Below are 12,604 nucleotides of genomic sequence, written 5' to 3'. Positions count from 1 at the left end.
TCAGCTGCTGGGGCTGGAGAGATGCCTCACCAATTTAGAGCACTGACTGCTCTTTCAGAGGTCCTGAGTTCAATTCCCAGCAACCACATGGTGGCTCACAGCCATCTGTAATGAGATCCGATGCCCTCTTCTGGTGTGTCTGAAGACAGCTACAGCGTACTCGCATACAGATAATAAATAAATCTTTTTTAAAAAAATCATCTGCTTTCCTAATCCAAAGTCCCAAAGTCTACATCCCAATAATAATCAGCATGGTTGGACCTATTCTTATCACTACCCCACACCTGGTACCACCACAGTATTATAATCAACTCTTTCTTGCAGTTATAAAATACTATAAAACGGTTAAGATGTGCTAAACAGAAACTTATTGACACACAGTCTTAGAGGCTACAAGCTCATGGTGGAGAATCTGGCATCTGGTTGGGCCTTCTCATTATGGTATAATGTGAAAGACGGTGATATGTAGAAAGATTAAGAAAGCAGGCAAGTTTGGTTCTTGCTTCCTTTTCCCACAGTCACTAGTCCTATTTTGGGACCGTCCTATAACTAACCCTAATGGCATTCCTAAGGCCCTGTCTTTCAATACTATACTCCTAATATGTTTAGGGATTAAATAGCCAACATAATTTGGGGGACACTTACAATTCATACATAGCAAAAGGCAGTCAACATTTTATGTATGCTTATCCAGAAGTTCTTAAATTTTTCTGCTAAGGACAGCATATTATGACAGGGACTGCCAGCAGCAGGCAGAGATGGAAACATCTCAGAAGCCTGCAGCAGCTCCTTGTAAAGAAAAAACAGATAGCATCTGGGACACTGAGAAGCAGGAGACACAACTCTCCAGGGGACCTGCATCAGAAATAAGGAACTGTCTGCAGTAGGCCCTGGTGAAGAATCTCAGATGCCCTCAACAGCTCTTTGTAAAAGATGGTTGTTCCCATTTCTCCTAACCTTAGCCCTGGACAATGGCTGTATAGATTTTCTTTGTGTGTGACTGCTTTTCATTTGGCTTTGGTGTGTATAACTATTATATACGACTGTCTTACTCCTGCTCTGGTGAGTTTTCTGAAACAAGATGTCCCTTGATGTAATGATTCTTAAACAATTAAAACCATAGGGAGCACAGCACAGTGCTAACGCTCAGGTACAGGCTGTGTGCTCTCATCTTGGAAACAATGTAATAACTACACAGTGGTAGTTCCGGATTAATGTTTGATTTGTAAAGGAAGTTCAAAGAAATTATTAGAAAATGAAATAGAGCCAACATCAGGACTCCGAGAAAGGAAAAAATTATTTAGGTTATGAAATGTTTGCACAACATTTGAGAGTGGTTCCTGGCTAAGCAAGTATAGAATGCATAAGATTATATATTAGTAAAATTTCGTCAAAACACTGGGACTCTTAGGAGCTTCATCGTGTGCAATGGGCAGAAGCAGAAAGCAGTACTGAGTTAAGGGTTAACTTGACTCTTTCTGGCCACTGTCTGGAACCTTTGCCCATGTCATTTATCATTAGAGCTTCACAGAAAAATGCGTGTAGCTGACAGAGCTCTGAAGGATGTTAAGTCAAAAGTTAAAGTTTAAATAATGACAAGTTTGCAATTATTAGTATTTTGGCCACAGGCCTGGGAATAGGCGAAACTTTGGGGAACAATTTTAATTCTTGGTTCTTTGTGGGATGTGGCCATTCTTTTGATTTTGCAATGATTATTCAATGCCTTTATTCTACCCTCTTCTGTATCAATAAAAGACTGGTACAAGAAAGAGTGGAGGGAGCAAGTGGAGAGTGAGCAGGGCGCATGTGAGGTTCAGTGAGAACAGAGTGTGCGGAGAGTGAGTGAGAGAGACTGTGAGGAGAGAGCATGCTGTGCATGTGTGAGAGAGTGTGTGTGCAGAGTGTGTGGACTGTGTTGTGTAAGAAGTAAAAGGACACAAAAGGTGAGTGTGAGAGTGAGAAAGGGAGCGAATGGGAGAGCACAACTCCCAGCCCAAAGAGAGATCAAAAGTACATCCAGCAAGCTATGAGAGAGGGGCAGGGAGGGAGGGCAACGTTAAGCCTTTAAAAAAGAAAGAAAGAAAGAAAGAAAGAAAGAAAGAAAGAAAGAAAGAAAGAAGAAAAGAAAGAAAGGCCTGTCAGTGTATACCTGAAAAACTGTCTGTGTGAGTTTAGTATGCACCTTCTAGATATCCCTGCCTCAAGTTGAGAACTCCCATCCTGTTTCAAGGCTGGACCCCAGCATTTTTCCAAAAAGAAAATATGTCTCTGTAGAAAAGTTCTTAAATCATACAAGTCTGACTTTGGGCTGCAATGCAGGCTACCAACCCCAGTCAAAAGAACAGGTAGCACCTGCCCTTGGAACCCTCCCACATCCTTGGCTAGGATCCCACTGACACCCCTTATTCCTCTACCCCAAGACTCAGTTGGTGTTCTTTTCCAAATATTTTTTTATGTATACTGTCTTCATGCTCACCAGAAGAGGGCGCCAGATCCCATTACAGATGGTTGTGAGCCACCATGTGGTTGCTGGGAATTGAACTCAGGACCTCTGGAAGAGCAGCCAGTGCTCTTAACCGCTGAGCCATCTCTCCAGCCCCTCAGTTGGTGTTTTTAACAAAATTTCAAACGTTCATTTTGTCAATAAAGACCTGGAATCCAGATGCTGGTGTGAAAGCCTCCTGGCTCAGAGAAGCAGAGAAAGCACCCAACTGACCTTCCTCCATAGCTGATATCCCAAGAGATAAAAACAATTTCTCCTTTTCCATACCATCTCAAAAACCCTTGAACTAAATTTCCCTCCTCTCTGCTTCCTGTGGGTCTCTCCAGCCTCCTGACTTCCTCTTAACCTCTGTATGCTTTTCCCTGTGTTCACTGTCAGCTTGTTACTTGCTCCACCTCTTGGCCTATGGTTGACTTTATTTAATCCTATGTACAATAAACAGAAAGCTCTCAGATTAAAGGTGTTTGCCAGGGCTGAGCCATGCCACAACTAGAAACAAGTTATTCTGGTAAATAATACAATATCAGGCTTCACAGCGTGATCAAATATCCTGCAAAACCCAGCTACATGACTCCTAGGCATATACTCAAAGGACACTGCATCTCACCATAAGGACACTTGCTCGACTATGTACATAGCAGCTTTATTCATAATAGCCAGAGACTAGAAACAACTTGGATGTTCCTCAACCAAAAAACGGATACAGAAAATGTGGCACATTTATACAATGAAGTGTTACTCAGCTATTTAAAAATGACATCATGAAATTTGCAGACAAACAGATAAAACTAAAAAAAAAAAAAATCATCCAAAGTGAGGTAACCCAGACCCAGAAAGGCAACATGGTATGTGCTCACTTATGAGTGAATAACAGTTATCAAGGATAATCATGCTACAATTGAGAGATCCAGAGAGGCTAAGTAACAAGGAGGGCTCAAGGAGGGGATCTCCTAGTGACCAGGGACATGGAGCCTGAACTGGCCATCTTCTGTGACCAGGCAGGAATTCTAGTGGAGCGACTGGGACACCAACCCAGCCACAAAACCTTCAACCTACAATCTGTCCTGCCTGCAGGATGTGCTGGGGTAACAGTGGTGCAGAATTTCTGAAAGTGGCCAACCAGTGACTGAGACCCAAGCCAGGAGAGGGAACCCATACTTGACACAGTCTGGAGGGCCAGGAACACAGGTAGGGTGGCCCAGAGACAAAACCAAACATGACTGGCAAAAAAAAGAAAAGTTAATGACCTAAGAAAGGATTGTGACAGAGGGGTCAAGGACACCCCAAGATCATAGCTCACAGTGTCATTTAACCAGGGCTCATAGGGGCTCACAGAGTCTGGACCTACAATCAGTGAGACTGTATAGGTATGGTGTAGGTCCGCTGCATATATGTTATGGTTGTAGTCTTCTTGTGGGTCTCCAAACAGATGGGAAGCTGTTTCTGACTCTTTCAGCTGCACTTGGGACCCCTTTTCTCCCACTGGATTGCCTTATTATGAGTATACGGCTCTACAAGAGCTCGTTGGAAACGAGCCCATCACTGAAAAATAAAGACTGCTGTAGGTAATTTACTTATATGGAATAAAACGCATCCTCTTTTGTCCGTTGTTTCTTGAAGCGTGCTTTCTCATGTCTCAACCATGTTAATGAAACATCCTTTGTCCTCCGTAGCCATTTTGCTGGTCTCCAATGCAGACAAGTCTTTTAAGGTCCTATGGGGAACAGGTGTATGTACTGCTGAAAAGATTTTATCAAAACTTCATTGCTGTATTAGTAGTCTAGTCATTATTTGGTAATAAAGTTGGGACCACTTTGATGCTCTGACTGTCCCAATCTAAGGGGAAATTAACCTGTCCTGCCTAGCCTCTCTCCCTGTCTTTGTTCTTCCCAGACCACCCCCCTTTCCTTTCTTCCTTTTATACTGTTTATTTTTTCATTGTTTTCCTGGGAGCGGGGAGTTCTAGGGGGAGATGGTTCTGATTTGTTTGTTCTTCGGAGGTAGGGTCTCACTATGTAGCAGAGTCTGACAACTCTCCTGCCCCAATCTCCTTATTCTGGGGATCACAGAATGCCACTGAGGCCTTCATCTGTGTGCCTTTTTAAGGCACCAGAGGCCCAAGTGTGACCCACCCCTCTCTGAGCCACATTGTCCTGTGCCAGTCCTTTCTGCCTGCTGGCATGAGCTCTGCCAGGCCTGCAGCCCCTACCAAGCCTATACAGCACCCTACTCGACGCAGCTTCCTCCTCCTGTACCGAGCAGCACCCTTGGGCTTGAATTCAGCCCATGGTCCAGCCTGGGGAGGAATCTGTGTGGCGGATGGACAGGGGTTCCGGGCCACAGGACAGCACAGGCTTCAATGTCTCCGAGCACACCAGGCCCATCAACCTGTCCAGCCAGGCTTTTGGCATAGCCAGGCAGGGCTCACGAATCTGCCTATGGGGTCAATGAGGAGGGGGCCCAGGGAAGTAGGAGTGGGCGTGGAACTTTCCACAAGATCCCTAGGACCTGCCAGAGATGCCAGGGCCGAATGACAACTGGGCCTCTGCAAAGGGAAGACATGGCCCCTAACAGGTGCGTCCTATAGCCTGTGATGGCAATCCCTTAGGCAGTCAACTCTTTAGTCTGCAGTCCCCAGAACCAGCTTTCAGGCTAGTCTAGCCTAGGAAAAGGAAATCTTTGGCCTTAAGAAGCAGAGCATGACCATCCAGGGAGGGCTACAGCAAATGGGAAGCGGGTACTAGGACTCAGAGGAGGGTATCTCAGTACCCACAGGACCCTAGAGCAAGCTGGGTGAGGAAGAGTGGGAGATATCTAGGGAGAATTTGTCTTCCCACCTATACTGCCTGTAACCAAGTGACAGGGAAGAAACAGTGAACAGGCTAGGCCGGACCTCTGCCTCTTTCTGCCATCTGGTGGCATCAATGCAGAAAGACATGAGCATGTGACAAATGGGGGAAAGGCAGCCTTTGCCATCATAAAATATGAGTTCCCTTTGGCCACCAAGTGACCCTATCCCACATCAGTCTTGGGGAGCCATCCATTGTAGCCCAAAGCTCTGGGTCCTGCCTCTGCCACCTTTTCCTGGACAAGGTTTTAACCACCCCTACAAGTTGGACTCCTAAGTCGCTAAGCTGCAGAAACAGAAGGACTGTAAGACCCAGTTACAAGGGACGCAAGGGACACCATCATACTGTAGAGGCTCACTCTCCATGATGCAGCCTGGCCCACACAGGTGAGCAGGGGGTGGGGGAGGGACCTGGGCTTTGGGTTGAGTAGGCAGGGGGAGGAGAATCCAGAGGAAGGAGCAGCTGAAACCCTCCTGCCAACCTTCAGTCTTCATAGGACCACAAAGAATTAAAATCTCCAAAGAACATGCAGGAAGAAGGTAAAGGCTGGAGCCTGGGGCCAAGCAGGAAGCCTTGTCTCCCAGGAATAAATTTCACAGTGCCGACAACCTACCAGATCAACTTGCTGGAGAGACTGGAGCAGAGACAATGATGGGTCAGGGACCACACCTTGACCCAGACTGCTTAGCCATGCGACCTCTTACCCTCTTTTTAAACCCAACTTCACATTAGTACCCTAAAAATAGGTTTATTGGAACCACTGAAACCTTTTGTTTATCCCTTTCTCAATGTGTCCACACTGAATAATTCTCTTTCCTCTGTTTTTCATTACCTCCCCTCTTCAGTTGCTGTGTTGGACACAAGTCTGCCTTGTTGGGGCTTCCAAAGCCCAGGCAATTACTAAAAATTCTGGTAACATCAGATGCCTTTTAGAGGTCTGGAACAAGATGTCATAAAAGATGCCTAAAGGAAACAGACCCAAAATGAAGGCAGAGATACCAGGCTCACATCCCTCCTCCCCCCTTAGTTATCTTGTGGGCCCAGTGAGCCAATGAAAGAGCAGTTTCTTAGTGCCTGCTCTATGGTCATGGACAGGAAAGTTTGGATTTTTTTCAGACAGGGTCTTGTGTAGTCCAGACTGACCTTCAACTTTCAGACACGCTGCCCCTCCTCCTCCCAGCAGCCAAGAGCTGGGAATACAGGTGTGCACTACCAAAATGCTTTCCTAGGCCAACTTAAATATTCTCATCTGAGCAAATATAGCAGTGTTTGGGGGGAGACACACTCGCTGCACTTCAGGATGAGGCCAGGGTGGTAATATAACCACAGATGTGCTGGCTTGCCTGCACCTGGACCTGTCACTGATGGGGCTAGAGGAACATGCTCCTCACCTTGTTCAGCTTCTTTCTACCCGATGTTTCATCCTCAGGCCCCCAGGATCCCTTAGAGGGTGCTACATGGGAACAGGGGCAGGCAAGGGAGCTGTCAAGAGCCTAGGACCCAGGAGTTCAGGTCACTCCCTCCTCCCACTGTGAGCAGCTTTCTCATGCCCAGGTAATCCCAGCCCAGTGCCAATGAGCCCCAGCATCTTAAACGAAGGCTTGGGCTGGAGAGGATCTTTATCCAGGGACCCAGAAAATCTATTTAAAGGCCCTGCCACCCTCCCCCCAGTAGGATGCAACTGGTAAAATGAAAAGTTTGTAGTTCTTGAGGATGTTCCAGGGGTTTCAGGCCATGAGGACTCACTTATGAGTCGGCTTTGGACCCTCTCTCCTGTTTCCCTAGTAACACCAGGAAGGTAAACAGCAGCTCTGCTATTCATCAGGACTTAAACTGCCATGCGGGAGTTGGAGAGATGGCTCAAGGGTTAAGGTTAAAACACCCCTTTGTTTTCCAGAGGATCCAAGTTCACTTCTCAGCTACCCCATCAGCTGGTTCACGCACACCCCCAATTCCAGTTGGAGACTTTGAGGGCTACTGCATGCACGCGGGGCACACAGGCTCCCACATGAAATAGACGCCCGCATAAATAAGATAAATTATTTATTTATTTCAGGTTAACAATAATGTCTGGTGCTGGCACACCTGCAAGGAATTTTTCCTGGCAACATAAAAATCTATGGCCATTTGTGCTAAAACCCCAAGAGTACTATCTCACAAAAGTGAGGTCAAACACACAGCCATAGCACAATAGAGCTGGCCCTGGTGGCAGGGGCGCAGGAGAGTCGGCCCGGCCAATCATCTGCTGTGAAGTAGCCTGGGATGGGAGAGTGAGGTAGGGGGACAGGGGGGCCATGCCCTCTGCCCCTCACCCTGGACACCTGAGGCATTTGGGAGAGCTGGCCCTGCATCCTTCTGATGGAGGCTTTGGGTGGCCTACCTGGAGCAGTACTGGAAAACTTACTTTCGTGGTGCTGATGTGGGAGGTATGGTGGGCTAATGAGCTCGGGTGGCTCATGGGGATGATGTGGGAGGTATGGTGGGCTAATGAGCTCGGCTGCCACCCAGGCCCAGCTCCTGGTCTCTGAATCGACCCACCCCAAAATCTGTATCATCTTCGAAGGACTGAGATCTGTGAAAGGGCCAGTCCTGCCGTTCCAAAGCTGCAGGATCTCCATGACACAGGGCAACAACAGGAAAACTGGGAGGAGTCCCCATGAGGCCCCAATATTGATGGTGTCACAGAAGCCAGAGGTCTCGAACCAGACCAATGACTCATTGCATTGAACATTTGCAAGAGATGATGTGTGGACAGAGGGACAAACTGTGGGACACACCGCGGTGACACACTATAAGTTCCATGAGGAGAATGTTTTCTATGCTTTGCTTTTGCTGTTGTTGATGTGTGTGTGTGTGGGTTTTACTTGGGGGAGAAGGGTGGAAGGTAGACATGAAGGGACTGGGGTACATGAGGTGAAACTCACAAAGAATCAATAAAGAGATTTTAAAAAAGCAGCCATACTTGAAGGAGATATGAGGGAGGGTCCTAGTGACATTCTGGGTTGTTTTTGTTTTTGTTTTGTTTTTTTTTAATTTGGGTACTGGTTATGATCACATGGGGAAGTACAGTTTATGAAGATTCTTTTGGCTTCACCCTTATGTATAACTTCCTGCATGCTCATCATAGTTTAATGGGATCTTGTTTATTTTCATTAATATATTTTTTATTTAGCGTATAGGTGGGGTTTTTGGTGTGTGTGTGTGTGTGTGTGTGTATGTATGTGTGTGTGTATGTGTGTGTGTGTGTGTGTGATATGCAAGTGTGGGCGTACTTGTGTCACAGTACATATGTGGAGGGAGGTCGAGGACAATTTTTGTGAGTTGGCTTTCTCCTTCCACCTTTATACAGGGTTCCCGGGTTTGAACTTGGGTATTCTAAGCCATTTGGGCAGTTTTAGGTTTGGGGGACAAGGTCTCACTCTATATTCCAGACTGTCTTAAAATTCTGACCCTCTTGCCTAACGGCCTCTCAAGTGTTGGGATTTCAGATGCGGGCCCTCAGTAAGATTTTCATTAAAAACAAAACATCTTGGGGCTGGAGAGATGGCTCAGAGGTTAAGAGCACTGTCTGCTCTTCCAAAGGTCCTGAGTACAAATCCCAGCAACCACATGGTGGCTCACATCCATCTGAAATGAGATCTGATGCCCTCTTCTGGTGTGTCTGAAGACAGCCTCAATTTACTTATAATAAATAAATAAACAAATCTTTTTTAAAAAAAAATCATAGCCCATAGTTTGTTTGTTTGTTTGTTTGTTTTTAATAAGGGTATTGTTTAAGAATGAAAGCATGGGACTCACCTCAATACTCGTGGTTCGTGGGATCCTGCCTCCAAGTAATTAATGGAACTATTTCCTCCCCTTCCCTCCTGCTTTAATAATCCTGGTGAAATCCGAGAGGCTGCCTGTTCCTGGAAAGGGGTCTGGAGGTAGAGGAATACGCATTCTCAATTGGTTACCATAACGGTCCGCCCTCCTGTACCAGTCGGCGTCATGTGATCACAGAGTCAGCTGATCTGGGTCAAGCCGGAAGAAGTCCTGGATTGGGTCTCCTGACATCATGGTGAGGAATTAGAGAAGATGGGAAACTGGGTATCGGGTGAGAAAGGGATTCGGTGACTCTAGGAGCGTAAAGAGACAATCCTTACTGGAGCCTTTCTGGGTGCGGCGGGTGGGCGGAGTCCGCAGGCGCAGCCGCGCTTCCCCGCGCCCATCGCAGGGCCGGAGGGTCCCACCTTCCCTAGTCTTGGACTCTCCACGGCCCTGAGGACCTCCCGGGGACGCCCACTTCCCCGGCTGTACAGTGGCAAGACGAGAAAGTGCTTAGGACTGGTTAGAAGCCTCTTGCTTTCCAGAGCCAGGGAGTGTCTTTTGGGTTGGAGTGAGCCTTCTGATTCATACCACCATACATTTAGGAGACGCGTGTTGAGTGTCCAGCCCATACCGGCACCGGGGTTTCAGCCGCCTAAGGGGAGGGCAAATCAGAAGGAAGAATTGGCAGGTGTAGGTCTTTCTCCAACCGCAGAGGCTTTCCTGGACTGTAAGAGCAGTGTTAGGACTCTTGAAGATGCGGTCCTGTGAAGGGTAGTTTGTGTTACCCTGATGAGAGACAGAGACAGCGTGTCCTCAGGCAAGAAAGAGCTGTGCAGCCTCTGAAAGACCCAGGCTCCCTGGGAGTGCGCGTCCTGTCTCGCTAGAGCCTGGTGAAGAGCAGGGGAGACACGCAAAGATCAAGTCTCGCTGGGACTTGGATCACCATTATCAAAAGAGCGAGCATTCCCTCTGGCTGTCCAAAGTGCTTTGTTAACTAGATTATGGGGAGTAAAATCTGGTGCTGTGGCTTAATGGTAGACATGCCGAGGAGGCTCTGACTTTGAGCCCCAGCGCTTCCAACAACAAACCCACGAAAACCTAGGATCAGAAAGGGCCCAGCAAAGGTGAAGGCAGGAGTGGGGCTGGAGTAACAAGTAGCATCAGGCAAGTTGTTGGGACTAGAACGTGGCAGACACGGAGAATTGCCACTGATGTCTAGTGAGCAGAGAGTAAAAGTCAAAACGAGTCGTGCGGCAGTGTGAGCAGATAGAGTACGACAGTCTGGACATAGGGGAGAGCAGGTGACTAAAGAGCAGGTGGCCATACCTCAGCCCGACCTGCTGCCTGACTTCCTACCTTACTCTCTTGCAGAGGTTCCGGTTCTGTGGTGATCTGGACTGTCCCGATTGGGTCCTGGCAGAGATCAGCACGCTGGCCAAAATTGTTAAGTGCACTGGTTTACTTAGGGTTGGGAGGAGAGAGGCCTGAGGGTTGGAAGGGAGAGATTAAGACTGGGAGCTGGGGATGGGCTGGGGTGGTGAAGGAATCTCCCTAAGGATGGGGTCTCCATGTCCTATCGCTTTGGTCATGTGGCTGGCCCTCCTTCAGCTAATCCCCCAGCAAGGAGGGGTAAGGTAGTATAGTCTGGCTGAAACAGAGACATCTTTTTCAGTCCTCTGTGAAGCTGCGGTTGCTGTGTAACCAGGTGCTAAAGGAGCTTCTGGGGCAGGGGATTGATGTGAGTACAGGACCCAACACCCCACTGTTCGATACCTTATGAGGCCCAGAGCATCTGTTCTCCAGCCTCCCAGCCCCTTGGATATCCCCTTCCTTCTCTCTAGCCCCAGCCCATTCTTACCACATGATCAGGGGCAAAGGCTGGTGATTGGGGCTCTGGTACCCGCTTAGGATCTCCTTTTCCCATAGTATGAGAAGATCCTGAAGCTTACTGCTGATGCCAAGTTTGGTGAGTACCCTGAACTGGGAAGCACAGCCTTCTGCTATCCTCCTGCTTCCGTGGCTAACAGGACCAGTGAACTGTATTGACAGTCCTGTCCACACCATCTGCTGGTCCCACAGCAATGCATGGGTTTAAGAGATTTGGGGTCCAAAGCTGGTGATGAGGGCACGGAGGTGGTTGGGGCCACAGTGACATCCCCTGCGTCCCCTGTGGGTCTCTAGAGTCTGGAGATGTGAAGGCCACGGTTGCGGTGCTGAGTTTCATCCTCTCTAGCGCAGCCAAGCATAGCGTGGACAGCGATTCCTTGTCCAGTGAGCTGCAGCAGCTGGGGCTGCCCAAAGGTATGGTGCAAACAAGACAGGAGGGAAGCCTATGGGGAGGGGTTCCTGGAAAATACACCGAGACCTTCTTGGTCCTGAGATAGTCCCAGCCCTCTGTGAGCTCTGCAGCCTGAGACTCACCGCTTAAGCCTGGTGCCAGTCTTCACCCACCACCTCAGCAGAGCCCCCCTCAGAGCTCCATCTGCCTACAGAGCATGCCACCAGCCTGTGCCGCTGTTATGAGGAAAAGCAGAGCCCCCTACAGGAGCACCTTCGGGCCTGTAGCCTACGTGGTGAGTGTGAAAACAACCTTGTGGGTCTAGAAGGTCCATGCACAAACCGGATGCTATTGCTCCTGGGGAAGCCCTAACCACAGTCACACACAGAGTAGTTAAGTTTAGATCTAGCCAAGGATCTCCTGGCCATGGCCTGAGTGTTCCTTTCTCTTGAGGTTCATGGTAAATATTCTCGGACCTGTCGCACAACAGGCCTGGTTTGGAAAGCAAGAGCTTTGTAGGTCACACAACTTCGAAGGGTTACGAACTGAGCCTTGCTGTGGCCCGAGGTGGAGAACTCCATGGCTTGCCCGGTTGCTAACTGCCTAACTTCTTGCCTGCAGTGAACAGGCTGGCCGGCGTGGGCTGGCGGGTAGACTATACCCTGAGTTCCAGCCTGCTACAGTCTGTGGAGGAGCCCATGGTACACCTGCAGCTACAAGTTGTGTCTGCTCCAGGTACCCTGGCCCAACCTGTTTCCATGTCCCTCTCAGCAGACAAGTTCCAACTTCTCCTGGCAGGTGAGGTCAGGGCCCCTCCTGGGTCTGGCTGACTTGGACCTGGCTATACAAGCCAGGCTGGCCTCAGACTAGCCTCAGACTAGCCTCTGCTCTTTAACGCTGCTCATGTGCCCTCCTGTCCCCTGCAGAACTGAAGCAAGCCCAGACGCTGATGACTGCCTTGGGCTGAGAAGGGTGTTCTTCGTGGAACCACCCTACCTGCACTAAGTGGCTTCCCTCCACACTCCTCTTACAAGGGTGGCCCTGGCCTCCTGAGTCTTGGGTGGGGCTACTGGGGATCTTTCCCAGAATTGCCTTCTTTCTTTTGAAAGAAAGTACTTGTCAACCATTTTTTTATGGGCAAGAAGAATAAACAAGTGTACAGCA

General features: G+C 48.5%; 1 protein-coding gene across 1 annotated transcript; it reads left to right on the top strand.

Moving 5' to 3' along the window:
* Nucleotides 1-9,370: 9,370 nt before the first annotated feature.
* On the top strand, nucleotides 9,371-12,604 carry COMMD4 (COMM domain containing 4). The gene is made up of 8 exons (XM_080929692.1): nucleotides 9,371-9,412; nucleotides 10,534-10,605; nucleotides 10,835-10,900; nucleotides 11,089-11,128; nucleotides 11,344-11,463; nucleotides 11,655-11,735; nucleotides 12,062-12,238; nucleotides 12,367-12,604. Exons 1-8 carry the CDS (start codon nucleotides 9,410-9,412, stop codon nucleotides 12,405-12,407), a joined length of 600 nt encoding a protein of 199 aa, XP_080785818.1. The 5' UTR covers nucleotides 9,371-9,409; the 3' UTR covers nucleotides 12,408-12,604.

This window comes from Micromys minutus (genome assembly GCF_963924665.1).
Source record: "Micromys minutus genome assembly, chromosome: 16".
NCBI classification, from domain to species: domain Eukaryota; kingdom Metazoa; phylum Chordata; class Mammalia; order Rodentia; family Muridae; genus Micromys; species Micromys minutus.
Note: the sequence above shows the minus strand (reverse complement) of the source record. Positions and strands in the feature narration are given on the sequence as shown.